General features: G+C 44.3%; 1 protein-coding gene across 1 annotated transcript in view; it reads right to left on the minus strand.

The window, feature by feature from the left end:
* The window catches only part of GRIP2 (glutamate receptor interacting protein 2), a gene marked incomplete at its 5' end in the record, with an annotated part of 264,561 nt that overhangs the window by 52,082 nt on the left and 192,240 nt on the right, over nucleotides 1–20,239 (minus strand). The window contains 4 exons of the mRNA XM_082288538.1: nucleotides 38–124; nucleotides 2,920–3,065; nucleotides 3,847–3,982; nucleotides 7,167–7,247. Coding sequence (XP_082144664.1) covers nucleotides 38–124; nucleotides 2,920–3,065; nucleotides 3,847–3,982; nucleotides 7,167–7,247 — 450 coding nt within the window. The remainder of the gene's footprint in view (nucleotides 1–37; nucleotides 125–2,919; nucleotides 3,066–3,846; nucleotides 3,983–7,166; nucleotides 7,248–20,239) is intronic.

The following is a 20,239-nucleotide window of genomic DNA, read 5'->3' on the forward strand; positions in this document are numbered from 1 at the left end:
ACCTCTGCTTCTGCTTTTATCTGGAGAAACTACTAACCTCTCAGCACAAAGCCAAAGCTGTTGCCTTCCTTGTAGAGGGACACTTCAATGGTCTTGGGAATAATGCCAGCACTGCTTTCTGGCACTAAAGGAAGAGAAAAAGACCCAGTTACCCCAGATAAATCCTTTCCAACCACAGTGCAAAATAATACCAAAACTCATCCAGATAACACCATAATGAAAGTCCAGCCCAAAACCTGTTTGGAAGCAAAAAGAGCCCAACCCAGACACGTGAACTTTTATCAGAGCCAACCGTCAAGTTTTAGGATGATTTCACCAGCTCAGTGTTGTGCATCTCCCCTCAAATTTGTCTTGGTTAATACACTGACATTCAAGTAAAACCATCTCATTTATCAACTGGCTTTAATGCATTCAGCTTTCCTCAAAAGTTTCTGCTACAGATGGAAACTTATTAAAAAAAACAGCAGCAGCATAAGGAATCAAGTCACTAGCTGACCTTAAAGAAAATGAAAATCCCAAATCCTCAATGCATAAAGTTGGGTTTTTTCCCTTACCTCTCATATTTTGGATTTAAAAAAAGATTAAGTGAATCCTTTAAACTGATCCTCGGGGCAATTCAGTAATTTTATGTTAAATACACAGTACTATTTGTACAAAATACCAAATGTACAAAGTAAAGAGAAAAAGAAAGAAATTGTTTTCCATCTCTTGACGTGCCCTACTATTTAATGATTTATTGCACTACTGCAACGAATATGGGACCATTTCCCAGTCTTCTCCACCCAGAACTGCACGTGACATTTCAGCCTGGTCCACTCTGAAAACTCCTAATTTTCAAACCAAGTGCCATGAATGGCCACAAGGATAAGCAGGGAAAAAAGACCAAGAACTTGACTTGGAGCTGAAGGCTGCCCTAGGTACATCCACACTGCCATTTCCCTTGGCTCAGGAGGGGGGTTTTGAAGCAAATCTCCCTACTGTCCTCACTGACCACGTTCATCCTTACTGCCAAGCACCTGAGGGCTTGCAACCTGCACCCAAATTTGGCTTAGCCCAACCCTTAAACTAACCCAAAAGACATACAGTAGAGGCATGGTACTGCCCTGTAGGCAGGGAGCCCTGGGGACCAGCTACAGTGAGGCCAAATAAACCTCCAAACATTGTCCCCACTTTGCTCCTGCTGCTGTGCACAGACAGCTAACAGGGACACAGCCTAGAAATACTCCAGAAGGGAAGAGCTCAGGGCACAAGAAAGCTTCCAACTAAGGGGTGATACTCAAATACCAAGAAAAGGGTATAAAGCATCCACAAATGAGTTCAGAAGCCACTCAATTTCTGTCCCAAGCATCAAAGTACGAAGTGCTGCAACAGCCTTTCATAAGATCAGTGGGAGCTGGGAAACCTAAGCCAGTGTTAACACAGGGCTTCGTTTATTTATGAAAGAGATGAGACAACACAGTGGCCTGAAAACTAGACTTGGACTTGCAAGATCTCTTTCTAAGCAGGAAATTACAAAGTGGGGAGAAAAAGTCAAACCCACAAGCACAAACTATTGAATTGCACTGTATTTCTGCTCTTTGTCCAGGGAAAGACAGACAGAGAGAGAGAGAGGGGCAAGCACACACAGCAATAACAAACCCTCACTGCAGATAAAAGCCCGCAATGAATTGGAACCGGGCAATAACTGACAATTCCCTGTATTTTGCAGTGCTTCTTTGTTTGGATCATTCATAAACAGCCCCAATAATCTCACTGGAGGGAAGTCACTATCTCAGTGTACTTTTCCTGCTCATTCAAAGCTGAGGACATCTTGCATTGCTGCTATTGATTGAGCTGGCACCACTCCCTGGCTGGTAAATACAGTTTATCAGATTCCTGATAAGGAATATCACAGAGAATAAGGAATACCACAGAGAAAGGTTAAGAGTGGTCATCTCTAGGGAGCATGAGGACATGGAAGACTTGAGCCACAGCTGGCTTTACCAGAGGTGTATGCAAAAGCTCACTAAGATTTACAGCAGAACAGAGGGGGGAAATGGATACAGATTCATCTATTCCAGATTAGATTTTACTCTTTTTTGGGCTTTACACAGTCATTTCTGTATTCAATACTTTTCGTCCAAAGGCAGCAGCTACAATAAAGCTATGAAGTGTAAAATAGCTTCCTATCTGGGGCAAAATGTTTAGATTTCATTAGTTTTGTTTTTCCTGTCATCTTATTTTTAGTTGTTCTATTTCTTCTGCCCAATCATCCTCTAATTGATCTGGGTAAATGAATGAGTAATAACTGGGAAGATTGTATTCACAATGGAAAGACTATGATGAGAAACTGTATCGAGGAATTTGTTTTAACCAGAAACATCAATCATCAAAACAAATGAGGGCAAGAGCATATAGTCTCCCATGACAGGACACAAGCCCTGTGAGCTGGGCTTGCCATCTTTTTTCCAGGGCTGGAAAGCAGATTGCTTCCGTTTCCTTTCTAAAAACACGTAACACTTCAAAGAATCCTGAGAACTAACAGCACTTGCCACAGTTCAGAAAAGAGCATCTGGTAATACATGTTTAAGACTGAATTAAACCTCCCGTAGACACGCTCCAAAAGGGAAAAAGAGAAGCTGAAGCAGCATCAGGAGGCAGATTGGCCTGTGCTACCAAGTCACTCTGAGGCAAGACAGACCTAATCAGCCATCCCCTGCCAGTGTGCATGAACAGGCACCCACTGTGCTGGAAAAAGTGCTCTGCCCCGACTGCACACAGCTCTGCAGCCTCCACCGCCCGCACGAGCAGATGAAGGCAACGGCAAAACCCCCCTGGACACTGCCTTGGCCATGGCAGCTCTGCACGAGCAAGTCCATCTGCACCCCAGGACAAAAAGCAACCAAGAAAAGAGAGCAGCATTGTCCAAGAGGCACCCACCGGCTGGCGGGAGCTCGTACTCTACTTCCAGCACCACCCTCTCGCCCACGTTCTTCAGCAGGCTGATGATCTCATCATGCCGCAGCTTGGTCAGGTTAATGCCATTCACCGACTTGATGTAATCCCCCACGTTCAGCTGGTCACTCCTGCAAAGAAATAAAATAAAAAGCAGTGGTAGCACAAAGTCTCTGTGACTGGCACAGCTGGCAGGTAACTGTAGGGCTTTCTGAACAAGCCACCAACACTGGGCTGATCTCTGCTGTCTGATTGCATGTGTCTGCTATCAGAGGGAAGCACTAAAATTGAAGCCATCGATCTTTCCTGGTGGCAAGTGTTCAGATCTGTACATACAGCAACAATCGCAGTGTACGTGTTCACAACCTCTCTTTTGTTGCTCAGTTCCCATTCATGTAGAGCAATCAGTCAAAAAAAAGCACACCAGGAGCTGTCTGAAAAAAAATCCAGCAGGGAAAGAGAAAATATCTTTGCTTTTGCCCGTTTTCTGCAAAATTGTTCAATTACTCTTTCCTTTTTCCTGCTTCTTGAAGCCTTTCTTTGCCCATTGCTTTTCTGAGCCAATAATGTTACTTCTACACTCAGTATTCAGAACAGATACAATATTAAACCACTTAGCTTGATCAAGATGTATTGTACCATGCAGCTCTCCTGACAAGGCTGCCTAATTTCACAGAATTCCAAAAATCCCTACACAAAATTTCAGAGTGTAATTGCACAGAGCATAGGAAATAACTCAAAATAGAAGACGTTCTACTTCCCAGAGCAACAACTTTGCATTCTGGGGCACTTGAAAAAAGGGACTCGGGTGCCAACTACTTTAATTATAACTCTATTCATTCAGTAGCTGGAACATGCAACTATTCCTCTCCATTTCTGCTCTGCTCTCTGTACCTCATTTCCATTTCTCACCTTGCAGCCAGTCCTCCCGGCCTCAGATTGGAGACTCTTGGCTTTCCATCTTTGTCTGTGCCACCTGAAATGGTTAACCCAAGGGTGCTTCCTTCTTTCTTAATCAGCTCCACGATTGTGACCCCTCTGAACTCCTCTGAAAGATCGGGAATAAAGACAAACAACTCAGTGGAAGGCACATTCCTCTCAATCCCAAGGACATCCTTCTCCTACAGGTGGTAGGAAAGCAGATCTGGGATGATTCGTACAACTAGCACGGAGAAAAAGCCTCAGTTTATTTGAAGTTAAGTTGTAAAACAGAAGTGTGTCCTGGTAGACCCACAGCAATGACTGCATGCAGGTCTGGCAGGCAGGACCAAGGCAGAGGAGTAAGGGCTTATGAGAGTAAAACTTGTGTTTTGAGCTGCTGGAGGCAGTAGAAAAATTCAAAACCAGGGTAATGGGATCTCAGCAATGGTCCAGGGAGACCACCTCAGGAACTATGTTTGCTATAGAGTGGGGAGGTCATTAACAGAGCTATGTGAGCCAGTCACAGGTACACAGGAAGAGGATGCTGTGACCTGCAGTGGCTGCCTGGATGGACAGAACAGGGCGGACCTTAAAATACTGTGATTTAAAAAAATATCATGAGACATCAATATAGTTGGGAGATACAGAACAAAATGTGGAGTGGGGTGAGATCCTGCCATCGTCAGGGGTAGGAGGGGAGGCATGACCTTGATTCATTCACAGCACTTTGCTCACCCATCTGCACCTAGTCCAAGTCAAGCTCCCTACTACCAGCTCATCTACAGCTGGAATTGAAGGCATGAGTCACTTTTACACCATGATTTGTTCCACATGCACTGCCTGCCATCAGACACAGGTCCAGATTTGGGGATGCCTACCCCACACCTGCTGCACCAGTGCTGCTTCTCTGGGTGCTGCAGGCTGTGCACATTTTACCTTTTCTAGTCTAACACTCATCTCTGTCTAGCACCTACATATAAGCCCAACCTGGTACCAGTTTTGATCTCATCACAGATTATGTCTGGGTTTTACAAAAACAGGGTTCCTAAATTATTCCAGCTTCTGCATTGGGCATGGAAAGGGCAGTAAGTGAGCAGGAGAGTCAGCCCTGGCCTAAGGAAAAGACCAAGAGCTCTGAAGATTTGGCAAAAGGCAGCTCTGCAATACTGCACACAACAGACCTCACACTCTGCTCAAAGGGGGCTAGCCATGGGGCAAATAGGATGACTTCCACACCTTGCCAGAGCCTCCTCTCAGAAGCTTTTACACAATTTGTCTATAGCATTATCCATCCACCTCCACTGTCTCAGTGTACAGAAATCTTCCATGATTTTACAGGAGGAAACCAGTCACCCTCACACAGGACGCCCTTCTCCAAGGTTGTGCAGGAGAAGGTGGTGAGGCACTGGCAGCACACAACAAACAGCAGCCCCACAGATGTGGACAAAAAGCCCATGTTGCAAATGGCCCAGGAGTTTGTCTGACCAGCAAACCTCATCAGGCTTAAATTAGATGCTCTGTTTGGAGAGGGAACATTTGAAACCTCTTGCACACTGATTTTCAGAGCAAGGCAGGGCCCCTTAAACAGCATATTGACACAGAAGATCCATGCTGGTGCAGGGCCTCCTCCATCCATCCAAAACACAGGGTCCTTTGGCACTGTGGTGCCTCACCACCAGCACTTTGCTCCTGTCCAAAGCCACCAGGACACCAGAAATTGCAGCTCACTTAGAGTCCCGCCATGCACTACCTGTTTCGTAAAGCACTTCCAAGAATAATCTGTGCACTTGATTAATGTGAGTAGGGAACCTCTTTGCAATCTAACTCCAGTCTGGCAGGCGTTTAGGCACTGCTGGGCACCCATTTAATATGGCACTGGCAGCTCCTTGTAAAAATGTCAGCTCCATAATACTTCTGCTCTTTAAACTCAGTTTTGATCCCTTGCCAACTGCAGTAAGTTAATTTTCAATTCACCAACCCAGGAGCCCAGGGGCTGCCAAAAACTTGGGGGGCTCTCCACCGTGCTGGAAAGAACAACATCCGGCACCATCCTGCAAATTTCCTCTCAACTACAGACATAACTGATCAACACAGATGGTGCCACAAGGGGAGACTATTAGCTTTTCAACGGGGTTTAATTTTGATCCTTGATAAGTGTTTAAAATGAGAACTCCCAGAGTGCAATTACCCATTGTTATGGGTTCAAGGAGAAATCACTGCTCCAAGAAGGCAAGTCCCTGAGATCAATCAATCAAGGTCAGTCATAAGGGATTTTGACCTATGCTTCTCTAAATCTACTGCCACTGTCACAGACCCACACAATAAAAAAGTGAGCTGGTTAAGGAGGATCTGGTCCTTCAAGACATAGTCCTTAAGCACCATACATGAGCAGTCTTGGATTTCTTCTTGAAACTTGTCTATGAAGTCTATTTCTTCTTGAAACAAATCTATGATTGGATTGTGCATCCCAGGGCAGGAAGAGCACACCTGATTTTTTCCCTCCCCACTGAGATGCCTTGCACTGAGGTTGTTGGACACACTGGCTCTTGAGACCCTCTCCCCATCAGGGTTGCACTACAGTGGTAATGTCATACAGAATATCCCCTGAACAACTACTGAATGATGAAGCAATGGCAGAAGGGCCCCGCTTCCTCCCCATTACCTAGAACACACTAAACTAACCCTGTGACCGGGTCATTAGCAGCCAGAAGTCAAAATCAAGCCCCTGGCTTTCCTAGGAAGGAGATAAGTTGTCCAAGGCAGCCCATCCAGACCTGCTGGAGTGCTGCTGGCACAAGAAGCCCAGCACCAACAGAGGCAAATGAATTACACCACTTCTCCACTTCCCCTTCAGCCCCCAGGGTGTTTCTGCATGGGAAGGTTTATCTCACACAAAAATTTACTGTGACTGACTAAATATCAAAACAAACTCAGTCAGATGTGGGAAATACGAAGCTTGCCAGGCACTGCCAGTCTCCCTCCCTGCCTGATGAGCTCAGCTATGGCAGCGTTTCTTCCCTCTCTCCTTTGCTGCTGTTTTCTTCTTGTGAGTGTCAGTCCAGTCCAGCAATAAGCCCTTTCCCAGCTCCCTGTAACTACCATCAACAGCCTCGCACAAGACAGAGATTGTACCGGTAAGACACCACTCACTGAGACGAGTTACTACCATCCATTTCTGTCCTCCAGCAAAAGCCTTGCTGACAGATGCACCAAAATTAGTGTTTTGAGAGTTTTATTCCATTGTAGGGGCATACAGGTAAAGTATAATGGATGCCCCAATGTTTTGGAGCAGGAGGTGATCCCTCCTTTACCTGGGATGCTTTGCCTCCTGGAGACCAGGGCTGCGTCCATCCCACCAGAGTCCTTGCTCCCCTTTGAGTAAGGGCCATCGTCTGCAAGCAGAGCAAACATAGAAGATGAAATTAGTACCAAGAGCCACAAGCAACTAAACCAGAGCACTTTAAGAAGTTGTCCTGGTGTCACCAAAGTTGGGATGAGATCTGTATCACAGACTGCAGGCAAGAAAAAACATTACCAGCCCTGGCTTTGCACTGCAGCATGTGGGCTCTCACCTTGTAGAGACGGAAACAAGAATGCAGTAACGTTATCTGATTTATTCTTCTTGGAGCTAATCTGCTAGGAGAGAACAAAATTCCCTTACTCCTGTAATTATGTGGAACAGCTGAGAATAGAAAAAGCTGGGGCATTAGTCTCACAAGTTTCAAGCCTGTCATTATGCTTGTGAAGAAACTTACGGTCTTTGGAAATGGAGTTATGTATATCAGGACATTAACAAGGCACTAAATCACTATACTTGAGTGAAATTGCCTATTCTTATAGATCCCATTATTTCAAAGTCACATTTCCTGCTGCTGTTCCAGCCTCTGTGCAATACAGAGAGCACCTTCTTTTAAGTGATTAAAAGAAAAAAAAAGTCAGAGTGAAGAGAGAATGTCATTATACACTGTAAATACACTGTCCAGCATAAGCTGAAATTTAAAGCATCTAAATATCTTTGTATTCTTCCATTGGAAGACTGCTACAGAGTTATCACAGAGCTTATCTGCAGAGAAGGTAGCATGCTTCTACAGATCTCATTTCCATCCATCTAAAATGCCTATTTTTATGGCATTTGCTAAAAAGCTGGTACTTTTCCAATCAATAATTTCACGTAACCATGTACTACCAAATAATTCCCATTCTCAGTGACCACATTCTTGGATTTTTCAGTAGCTGTGAAGGTTTAGAAGTTGTACATGATAGTATAAATATAGGTTACTGAAAACTTTATCCATTTATTCCTGTGCACAGCCCTTAAGTAAATTACATTTAAGTTACAAAGAAGTTTTTGTCTCGCTCCATACAAAGTGAACAAAAATTTTAGTTGAGCCCCATTCAAGACAAGGGTCTGTAGAGAGAGGACTCAATCCCAATGTTCAGTTTGCTGGCAGTCCACTTTCCCCCTAAACAGAAAAATGATGGTGTAAATCTTAGTCTCTCTCACCTGGAGGTTTTTCCTAACATCCTGTTTTACCCTCTCTCTGTCACCCCATCCCTGGCAGAACTACAGAGTCAGGTAACAGGGACTGTTTGGGAGTATACAGCAAGGTGGCAATTCCCAGGGGAGCAGCAGGACAATGCCAATCCAACTGCTCCCTACCCACATTCCCAACAGCTACAACCACCCTTTATTGCTTTCCCACATGCAGCAGCACATTAGAAGGGGAGCCCTAAAGCTCAGGATATGCAGCACAAGGCTCATTTTTCAACACTGGAGGAAATTGTGCAAAAGGCACCGGCAACACACCCTGGACCATCCAGGGCTGGAGCTTCTCACTGGCACTGGAGCACCAGTGTGCCTTTGGTCCCACAAGACACTGTGGAGGGTGAGGACCACCCCAGTATGCAGCTGCCTTCCACATGAGAGCACTGCTGCCAGCTCTGCTCCAGGTACCGTGCTCAAGGCAGCGACGTTCTGCTGTGGATGGGATCCCTGCGTTCCTGGGAAACCACACAAGATGGTTCAAAGCCAACTCCATAATGTGCTGGCAAACTAAAGCACTGAACCATCTGTTTCACATAAACACACCGCCCCAGACCAGACAGTCACCAGCACCCTTCTGTGCTTCATTTTCCCATCACAACCCCGATCAATGTTGATAGGAAACCCCAGTTCTCTACTGGTTACCCTCCCTACCCCAACAGCTGTTGGTAAGCATGCCTTGGCTTCCCTTTGAGCAATAAGCCAGGTTGCCTGTGCATTAACAACAGCTTCCAGCAGCAGCCAAGTGGCCAAGAGCAGTAGTGACCCGAGCTACAGGCCCTGCCAGCAATTAGCAACACCCCCCCTGCCCCGTCCCACTGCTCCTGACAGCCACGTCAGCCTGCAGATAATCAGCACCACAGCTCCCCTTGTCCTATTGCTCCTCCATTCCAAACCCAGTTGATTATGTGAAAAATGTTTGGTTTTTTCCCCTCATTATCTGGCTAAAGTGTTTGAACAGGAAAGGAGGCTGCCACACGCCGCCTCCTGAAATGGGAACTGGCATTTGCTCACAGGACCATCCCCGCCACACGCGGCTCTTTGTTCATTTGCAGCCCATTTCCTGCTCTGCCACTCAAACTGCTAATAATGGAGTCACTTTTTTATTAATATTTTGTTTGTTTGTTTGTGCAAGGGGTTGCGTTGGTTTTTTTAAAAAGGAGCTCCTTCTCTTTGTGCTCTCAGTTATTTCTTCTGCCTAGCACAGCAACAGTTTGGCAGTGAGGCTGGTAACCAGCCTGACTGCTCAGTCGGCCCGAATCACAGCGCCAACCCAAGCAGTGAAAAGCCATGAACCTCTCTTCTCCTTAAAATTGCGAAAATAACTCTCCGTTTTTAATCCTGTGCAGGTTCTTTGTGCAAAGAATCTGTGCTGGAGCTATTAGAGCTGTATTTTTCAAGCTTTTTCTCTCACACCAAGAGGGCCAGAAATTGAGGGTTTTCAAGCAGCGATGGTAATGCTGGCTCTAGACCTTTCAGAAAAGCTCACCAAGTACATACAACCCTCAATAAAACTGAGATTGCAACACTTTCTATATATTGATCCCATGGGAATCTGTGACAACATTAAAGTTCCTGTAACTCTTTAACAATAGTTTTTACTATTTACATTCCTTACTAACACCAGAGAGAGGAGTTCTAAGTCCCTACACCTTCACACAGAGCTCTGAACTCTCCTCCCCTGCAGAAACAGTGCAGAACAGTGATACATGTCTTGTACAGTGAAAATGAAGAAGAGATAATCCCCATCTCATTCCTTCAAAAACAAACTGGACAGATGAAAGAGCAGGGAGAATCTCCATGCTTTAGCTGGGGGGCAGGAAGAAAAGAAGGTCCACTACCCTGCAAGCACAGGCACCAGGATGTCCTGACATCAGTTAGGTGCCAAGCCCAACTCTAGTAAAATGGGGAAAAAAAGGCTTCCTTGGAAAGAGCACTGATTTAGGAGTTCATTATCCCTGCCTGAGGGGAAGGGAAAAGGAAGGTTTGGGGTTTAGAAGAGCTATTAGTCTATGTTATTAGCAGAGATCACCTCTTAATGAAAATGAGCATTGGCTAAATCAGACTCTGTGACAATTAGGCTGCTGTCTGCAAGTTGTTCAGATTTCTGGATCTCTTTAAGACAGTTCCTGCAGAGAAAGTGCATTAATCTTATGGGAAGACCAAGAGGTAAAACCTTCCATTTGTTTAATGGAAAAAAGACGGTTGGAGACAGTTATTTTGCTACAGGGTAATTGCATTCCTTGTTTAGAGAAATGAATACCAAACCAGCATTAAGAACCATAAGCTGTTCACGCTAAGGCAAGCCGGTATTTTTTGCTACAATAAAAGCATGAGGCTGGAAGCAGAAATCCAAATGACTAAAACTAAGTGCTATTTGATCCATTTTGAGGAGAGTTATTTCTGTAAGTCTAGGGAGGCATTTATCTGTAGTCAGGCAAAGAGCAGCCAGGGGTACACGAGCATGGGTCAGGCACCTAGTGATGATTCAAACTGCGGCCCTGGGAGCAAACCTCCAAGGCCTGGGATTTTAAAGATCTCTGAGTGCCTGAAGATGCAGACATGTACTTCAAAAGCAGACTATAATCACCCAGCTGCATCTTTAGGCATCTCATCACCTTTATAAAGTTGATATGTTACCAGAAGGAAGGGAGGGGGAAAGTGACATATCCATGCACACCCATTCTGAATCTCAAACTGGTATTTAGCTCCCACATGACACAACCCCCACTACAGCCTGAGCAGGGGCTGAACCATCATCATCAGAGGACAGTAACACAGTCCTTCCCACTCTCCCCAGGCTGGCACTCCACATGGCAGCACACCCAAAGGCATCTCATGCACCAGTGATGGATGTGGGCTTGATTGCAAGGCTGTACCCAACTGCCCCTCCAGCACATCTTCCCCAGGGCAGTTTGGGTTATTTCAGCACCGCCGCAGCAGGTCGGGGACAGCAGTGTCAGCTCTGCACAAGAGCAGCACAGCAGTGGCCTCCCCTCTTCAAAGCACTTAGCCCTTAACATGGAAGACAAGTAGATCCAGAAAGCCCAGGACAGGGAAACAAAAAGCCCAATGAACACTGTTACAGACTGCATGATTTCCTGAAACTACTTAATTACGAAGTCCGCTGCAGAGCAAGAGCTCCTCCCATGTGTCTGCTTCAGACAAGGGGCTGTTTGCATGAAGGATCCCACCTTCCCCAAGCCTTCCACAGCAGGTGGCTTGAATTTTCTTAAGCTCATCTAAATCCACAGCTCCTCAGCCCCTTGGAAAATTTGTACATGAGTTCACTGTAACCAGTACGGCTGCTCAGTTATTTTCCCATCTCTAGAAATACACTGCTTTGGCTTTGTATCATTAAAGAAAATAAATAAATAGAACCCAAAGAAACAGATAAAACACCTCTGTCAGTGATCTCTAGACTGCTTTCCCTGGAATACTGCAAAAGTTGAGCTAAAGCATAATCCTGCCCTACATAAAACTCGTCCAAGCATATAGCAACAAATACACTAAATCCTTAGACAAGATAGTCCATGCTCCTGTGAAGTGCTTAAAACAAGAAAAGAGAAAGTCACTTTTGCTTTACAACTCTGCACCACAATTTCATCGTCATCACACTGATTTTGGCTTGCTGCATCAAAAAAAAAAAACAAAAAACCAAACACAAACAAAAATACTCAACCCAACCTGGAAAGGGCCCAGTGTTTCCTCACGTTCTATTCTCCAGGAGGTGGGGTGGGGCTTTTGGAAGAATGCCAGTGAAAAACCCAGTGCCCACCACAGCTCTACTCCTCCCCTCAGCCCAGGGCACCTTCCATGTGACTCTCCCACAGCACTAAACCAGACTCAAGCAGAGCTTTGAAATGCTTTTCCCTTCCTTTGCACCAGGAAGATTAAAAAAAAAATCCCCTTAACCACTGAGCTCAGGCTGAAACAAACCAAGTTATTTAGGGAGCAGCTCCTCCCTAATTTCATAAATACATGTATCAACAAACCTGGTAAAAATGGCAGAGGTTGCCTATTGTGAAGAAGAGTCTCTTATTTATCCCTTTACTGGCAGCAAATCCCCTGCCAGCTTATACTCAGGAGATACCCAGAGCCAAATGAGAACTTGGGGAAGTTTCCCCTTAACTCGTCTCATCACAAATTTCTGAGTGAACAGCCCGGGAAAACAGCCATGCTGTACACAAACCACCCTTGCTGGAAACAAATTCTTGTCCCAAAAACAACAACTGAGCTTTATCCCATTTTCCCAGATAATTCTGGGGAAAAAATTATCAACCTGCTGCCAGTCCCTGTGCCAGCCCTACTGCAATAATGCTGTGCTCCCAACTCCCCAGGCCACGGAACATGTTCCATCAGCTGCAGCTTCTTGTGCCACCGGAGGCTGTTGTGGCAGCTCTTCCACTCACTTGTGTAGTTGTTGGTCCTGGCTTCTGAGCCAGGAAGAACTTGTCCAAACTTTGAGATTATTCCAAGAGGAAGTTGTACTTCGTAGTTTCTTCTCCTCAATAGACACAGCATGAAATTGATCTCCCCACACCCTCCACGTCTCTCCTTCTTCTGTATTCATTCACCTACCAACCCTTCTCAGGCATGTGTAATTTCATAACACCTGCTGCTGTATTCACAGGATTCAGTTCTAGGAAAGATACAATAACCTATTGCTCAACAGAAACTCCGTGCTTTGTTCTTCTGGTTTTTTTTCTTTTTAATAAGAAACCAAAATTACTTTTAAAGGAACAATTTGTTTCAAGCAAGCATTTTCAACTGAAATGCTGTAGATAATTATTTTCATAGCAGTGGCCTTTATGGGACCAAGATATGAGTGAGAACATGTTCCTGTTACCAAGCAGGTTGGCTTCCAAGGGATACCAGAGGGTATTTCTCACCCCCTGCAAGACTGTAGCAGATAACACTGATGGAAGATTCCTGCTTCTCATGAAGATGAGGAAAGAGTTTCTGCATCCAGTAAACAAGTTTTATGTGCACAAAACCCATTTAAGTTGGCTCTGCAGAAAAGCCAGGCTTTGGTAAGGTTTAACTCACATCAACTTTCACAGGATATTAAACACCTCTCAAGGACTGATCCAAGTCCCATCTGATAAGAATGAATGCTGGACTCAGCTTGCAGTGCCCACATCTGGTACTCCTCATGTTTTCATTAAATACATTACACTCCAGAAAAAAAATATAAAAGGGAAGAAATGAAAAAAACCCACAATTTAAGAATCTACAGTCAAGCTGCCATTACAGTCATGTCTTTTATATACCAGAGCCACTGCTACAATGCATTGTTTGTTCCCATTATTGTTTTGGAAGCCAGCACAGAGTCACTTTATCTAATCAGCACATCCAAGGGACTCTGTGATAGAGGACCTGGAAGCAGCTCTTAATTTCCACTCAGGCTGTATTGAGAGATGGAAGAAAAAATACTTGAAAAAGTGACGAAAATTTTTTATTAAAGGCAGCTCCTTTTTTTTCTCTCCTGGTTTTGTGTGAAAATTAACTTCCCATGTTGTTCATCTACTGTCTTCTGCACCTCTGGAACCCAGTGGCCAATATCCATCAATATCCATCAGCCTGGAGGGGAGAAAGTGCAGCCTGAAAGAGTTTTATAATCGTGTAACTTTCAATAAAAATGTGTTTTGAGTAGAAAAGACTCAAGTTATTGCTCTCAGAAAAGCAAAGAGCTGTTGTGCAAACCAGCTCTAGATCAACTTCATTCATTTTCCTCTGCATGGTAGGGCAGAGACCAAGGGATAGTGGAGGCAAAACTGTTGGAAATTAAGTGTTCCTTTGGTCTTCTGTTCACAGAGGAGCTTATGTTGTTCTTCTGAAGAGGCCTGTGATTTCATTTCTTTAATTTAAAAGTATCAGGGATGACTCTTTCCTGATTCTGGTGAGGATATGCTTTTGTGCATTAAGTTAGGCTTATTAAGAGCTGCTTGAGGGATTTCACAGGCTGGATCTTCAGCACAAACAGCTTTTCCCAAAAAAAACCCCAAGAATCTTCACTTTTATCTGTCTCTTCCAAACAATCCTCTAAAAACACCCACACCAAGAAGATCCCTCTTCACTCAGTGAGCCCTCTCCAGTTCACTTTTCTTAAGCAGTCCCCAGGAAGGTTTGAATTTTTAGTGCTAAAAAATAGAAAGAGAGAAATGGAGAGAGACTTCGCTTTGTGCAACCCTTCTCATCCTCCCAGGCATTTTCAGACATCTTCATCAGTTCATAGTTATGAATGACCCAGTGGCAGAGGAACCCCTGCAGTGCCTCACCCCCTTGCAGGTCATTTGCGCACACAGACCCACACAGAGCAGTCACAGCAATGTGGTGCATGAGAGACAAGAACAGTGCAGAAACCAGCTCAATGAGATTATTATTTCTCAATGGTTCTAGTGCCTGAAATGATGTTATTGAAGTTACATTTTCCAGTCAATCTGGCAATTTCTCTTATTAAGCAGCCTGGAGTGTACTGGGGAGAGTCCAACACTGAGCTGGAAAGATGAAATATTGCTGATACACTGTTTGTGTTATCTGAAGAAACTACCTTTCAAAAGTAAAAATTAAAGAGGAGTAAGATACATTTTCAGACTGATCTCTCATGAAAGTTATCCAAGTTAGCAATTGTAATATGGTGAGAAATGACCAATAAAGTCTAACATCATTCCCAAGGAAGAATGTCTCGCTAGATACAACTGGATTTATTAATCTAAGCAGCAGGCAGCAGTAAATCCTAGCTGCCATGGGAATCAATTCTCCCTATTAACTCCATGTAAGCTTCCAAACTTTTTCTTGAATACAAAATGCAGCCTGCTGAATCCAAACCCTGAGGACTTACCTACTTTCAAGCACCAAATGCCATGCTAAGTGAATGTGGACTGAAATAAAATAAAAAAAGATAGCTCTATTGTGGGTTTTCAATCAAATGAAATTAAGTACTGTCAGTTTATTAGATTTTAGCACTCAAATCACTGGTGCCACCTAAGCCTAGAGGCCACTATTACTTGTTTAAAAACCCTGAAGTTAGTCAAAAAAGGAAAACAAGCTTGGTTTTAAGGAAAACCATCATAAATGCTTTCACTGCACAGGGCTTGGCTCCAAGGTGCCTTCCAACTAAGGCAGCTTATCAAAAGGCTGTACCCTAGCAGGCAAAAGTTTTTGTTTTTCTGGGTTTTTTTTAAATATATCAATAGTTGAAGCCAAAAACATCATCAATGTTCATATTACAAGATATTTCATCTTGGTGTTTTGTTGCGGTTTTTACTGTCTTGCCTAATGCTGGAGTTGGACTCACAGGGATCCAGGGAGGAGATGGGGAGACAGGACTCAAGAGCCATTGGCAGTGCCAAGAACTGGGCACCCTCATGCACAGCCTGGGTGGGAACATGAAGCATAAATCAACAGCTTGGGGGTGACAGAACAGGCAGAAATCAGGACTTCCATCTTTTGAAATGGAGATCAATTTGCTGCAGTCATAATGACAGTAAATTCTTGCACCTATTCTGCTTTTCACAAACTCTCTTTTGATCCCTATTATGATTCCTTTAAAAACGGTACCTGTTGTCTTTCATCCTCCAAGATCTTACAAAAGAACTGCTAAATCAAGAGGCTGTTAACTTTCCAGGGAGCAAAGGAGTTTAAGAAGTACAAGGTAGTGCTGTACTGAAGAGAAGGGAGAAGGCAATCTGGTCTGGTGAGTGAGACTGGCAGGAGTGCACAGAACTCTTCTGGGCAGAGGTAGACAGCCAGAATTTGAGAAGAAAAGCTATAGATGCATCCTAGGTGTTGAAACATGTGCATGTCCTCTCTTTCCACTGCATGCAAAGAATTAACCGCCTGGATATTGTGTTACAGAATGTCTTGTCATGATGGATGGACATCTTTCTCAAAAGCATTTGGTGCCCCTTAGGCAATTCAGAGGATGGTTCACAGGAAGGAAGCTCTTTGACCTGTATTATGCAGGGAGTGAGACTAGATTTTGAATGGCTCATTCACAATCCAGTCTTAAAACAAAACAAAACAAAACAGGTGAAGGCACCATTTGGGATTAAATTGGCTGAAAAGAAATATCACAGTTCAGTGAAAGGATAATTTTTGCCCATAATAAGTCTTTTCAGCAGTTTTGACCAGCTCAAATCTTGAGAGCCCACTTCAATGAAGCAGAAGGATACATCGGTACTACTGCAGCAGAGACAAAAAGCAATCACTGACAGGGTTCCCTGAGCTACCTTTTTCTGGTGAAAAGATGTTTAATCTCAAACAGAGGAAAACTGGAATACCCACTTCCAGTATATACCTGGATAGGAAGTAAAGAGATAGAGCATGAGTTCTGAAATAAAAGCAGGAGTAATGAAAACTATCATTGGATATCTTTGAGTTTGTAAATTAGAGGCTTGAGACAACAGTTTTTAATTCTGGGCTTTGCTACAGACAATTTTTCCCAGTTTAGCAGGCAAATTGTCAAGAGCAAATCTCTTGTGACAGGCAGTAGACAAAGCAAAGGAAAAACCATTGGATTCAACAGACAGGGAAGATGAGGTGGCAAAAAGACATAGTGCCAACATTCAGCCTGGTAATACTTTATGCAGAGGGACTTAACTGTAGCTGTAATGCCTTTTTTTGTTGTATTTCTATAATACTTTAAAGAGAGTCCTTGTTACAAAAGTAAATTATGTGCCCCAAAGAGCACATGCAAAATTTTAGCACCTGTAAACTTACAGCAGTCCATGTGGAGAGCAACTGAAGAGAGGAAAACCAAGCTTAAGGAAATCTTTTAGAAAACATAACTCCTTAGATGAGTTGGGAAAAGCCCATTCTTACAGCAAATCACATCCTGCTTCCCTGCTGTTCTCATCAGTCTGACATAAGCAATGCTTGTCCCAGCAAGATATAACAAGGGGTGGGCAAGGGGAGCCCAGCAGGGCTTTTTCAAGGAAGGTCACCTGGCCACATGTCCAGGTTAGCACCCTCTCTCTGCTCCCAGTTACAAGCCTGCTCTGATTCAGGGGAAAGGCACAGAAAATTAAATGAAGGCTCAAATCAAGGAGATTTACTGTGCTAGTTCAAGAGGTGGCTGAGATTGATATGGGTCCGTGTGTGGTATGCATCAATCTCAGTGCCCACAGCAATAAGAAAATCTGTGCAAACCACAGGAAAACAAAAACAGCAAAAGAAAAAAAACAGGCAAATCAGGCAACAGAAGAGATTCACTTCAGTGCAGTAACATTTAATAAAAGCATAAGCCAGGGATCAAGGTGTGAAGTAAGCAAATAGATTTAGGTGAAACCTATCTCCAACAGCTTTTTGCATCATCCCATGGGTCAGTGCACCAAGGCATCTCATAGCCAGGTTTGCCAGCAATGGGGTGATCCCCCAGCAGGAGCTCCCAGCTCACAGTGCAGCTTCCACCGTTTGGGAACCTCCTTTAGCACTGCAAAGACAGCTGGTACTGCAGGAAGGTGACATCATAGGGGAAGACATTCAATGCAGTAGGTGGCAAATCAGGTGCTTTATCCCAGATTTGCACTGCATTTTGATGCAAAGTGCTTAAAAACCAGTGGGAGTCAAAAAATAAGGAAGATGTTCCAGAGAGCATTAACTATTTTAAAAGAAAGATTTCTGGCACCCCATTTAGACTTGTTTCCAGCTTATCCACGAAGCTCAGCTAAACCCTACTAAGACTTAATTCCCATAAATGTGATTCTCCCTCACAGTGTTCAGCTAAGTAGCAACGTTTCAAAAAAAGTAAATACCAAATCGTGGGAGTTGGATTATTCATTCATGTGGTAAAAAACATTATGAATACATACAGATGTTCCCACTTCATGACTGATCTAAACATATGTAGATTTTAGACTCTGACACACAAACCATCTATTATGCAATGGCCCATGTACATGCTGCTTCTATCCTAGACTGTGTCAGGAGGATTCACAGGAGCTGTGTGAGAGATGGAATAAGCTTATAGCTAAAAGACTAAAGAAAGTTTAAGCAAGAGCCTCACTTAAAATGAAAGGAAGGAGGGAGAAGGAGAGAAATCAAAGAGTCAGGGAATATCAGATTTAGCAGGACAACAAGATGAAATATGGAAGTTTCAAAGCTCCAAGTTATTTGATGTTGGAACTGGTGCAGCCTGCCCTCATCAAACTAGCTGTTAAAAATTTGTCTGAATTGCCCATTAAATCTTGCTTCCAACAAGCTTGGCTCCTGTGTTTGCCCACTTCTTGCTTCCCATCAAGCCTTGACTTAGCTTCAGGCTCTGCCAACATCCATCCTCCAAACAGGCAGATGTCAAAGATCAGCAGAGCACCACTGGGATGAAAGCAAACATCTGTTTAGTATAAAAGGTGGATGAGACCCCACTCCAGCAGAGTTATTAATGTATTCCAGCTGTTTTCTATGGCTGCCTTCATGCAAACTGCTGTGTTTTACATCACACAGCTGATGCGAAGAAGGTGGAGAACCCAGCCTCAACTTCAGCCACCACAAGAATTCACAAAAGACATGGAAACTCCTGGTGATATTCAGAACAAGTTGCTGCAAGTTCTGCTCTGTGACCCTCTGAAAGAGTCATAAAAACACTTCTTGTGAGTACCTGTAAGCAGAGACCACCTTGGGATTTTCACATGGAAATCCTGCTCTGTGCAGAATTCAAGCCCCGTAGTTCTGTAGGTTAATTTTCCCTTGGGCTTTTTTAAAATCCAAAACCAAGTCAATCAAAGTATTAGCCAGGAGCAAGGTGCCAGCCACAAGGAGCCACAGGTTGGGAAACAGGAACACTGGTTAAAACAGCACTTGCAATTTGGTGAGAGTCCAAGCTCTCCCGACCGTCACAAACGCCAGAGGGACTGGCTCGTGGCAGACTCATGCCTAGGACTGAGGGAAAAGTCAGTTTTGCATTGCCCTAGGCAGAGAGCTGCTCCCCTCTGAACAAGGGAGGGCACCTGGATGGGAAGCGCAGAGGCGCAGGAGCTCTCCAGGGCTGGGTTGAGCAGCTCCAGCAGCACAGCTCCACCTGCACCCCAAACCTGCCCTCTCCCCACGTACCACAACCCAAGGCCAGGCAGGTTTATACCAGAATAAGGCCACATGTCTGAAAAGATGCAACATGCACCTGAAAGGCTGCAGCTGGGAGTTTTACAGCTTCCAGACGACAGGAAGTACCAATGAAGTCAGGAAAATTCAGGTGTAGCTAAAGACTGCAGAGTCTTGAGAAGAGGGAAAATGCATATGACAGCCTTTCTCCAGGCAGGAGCACAGACCATTAAATGTAATGCTTCACATTATGCTTCCAAATACCCACTTAATTTTGATTCAGCAAGGCACTCGTGCTAATAAAAATTAAAACCAGCAGGTTCTGTTGAGTGTGTAATGGATGTGTGGAAGAGCAGCATGCGCAGGTATATCTAAAATTAACTATGAATACTAAACCTGACTACTTTCCAAGTCCAGGGAAGTCTGGGGAGCACTGCAACCACTTGGATGCAAGCCCTTGGCAGGGTGCTGTGCAAGTGCCCACCCAGCTCCTCACCTCATCAAGGGTCCTCAGGATTATGGGGGGACATCCCCACACCAGGTATCTCCCATTCCCACCTCTCTAACCCCCAGATGGAGTCTGGATTCTCTGAGAACAAATATTGCCCAGAGTTTACCTCTTGCCGCTGCATGCCAGAACCAAAGGCAGCTGCTGATGATACATTTCCACCAATTTTGCACAAGTATGGATGTCTGTGGGTCCACAGCAGTGCAAGAGAGCTAAGCATGTGCTCAGGGAGATGAGAGGGAAGAGATTGTCTCTCTGAACGTCAGATACAGCAGGTCCATTTAATGACTAAA

Source organism: Coloeus monedula (genome assembly GCF_965178545.1).
Source record: "Coloeus monedula genome assembly, chromosome: 11".
Taxonomy (NCBI): Eukaryota; Metazoa; Chordata; class Aves; order Passeriformes; family Corvidae; genus Coloeus; species Coloeus monedula.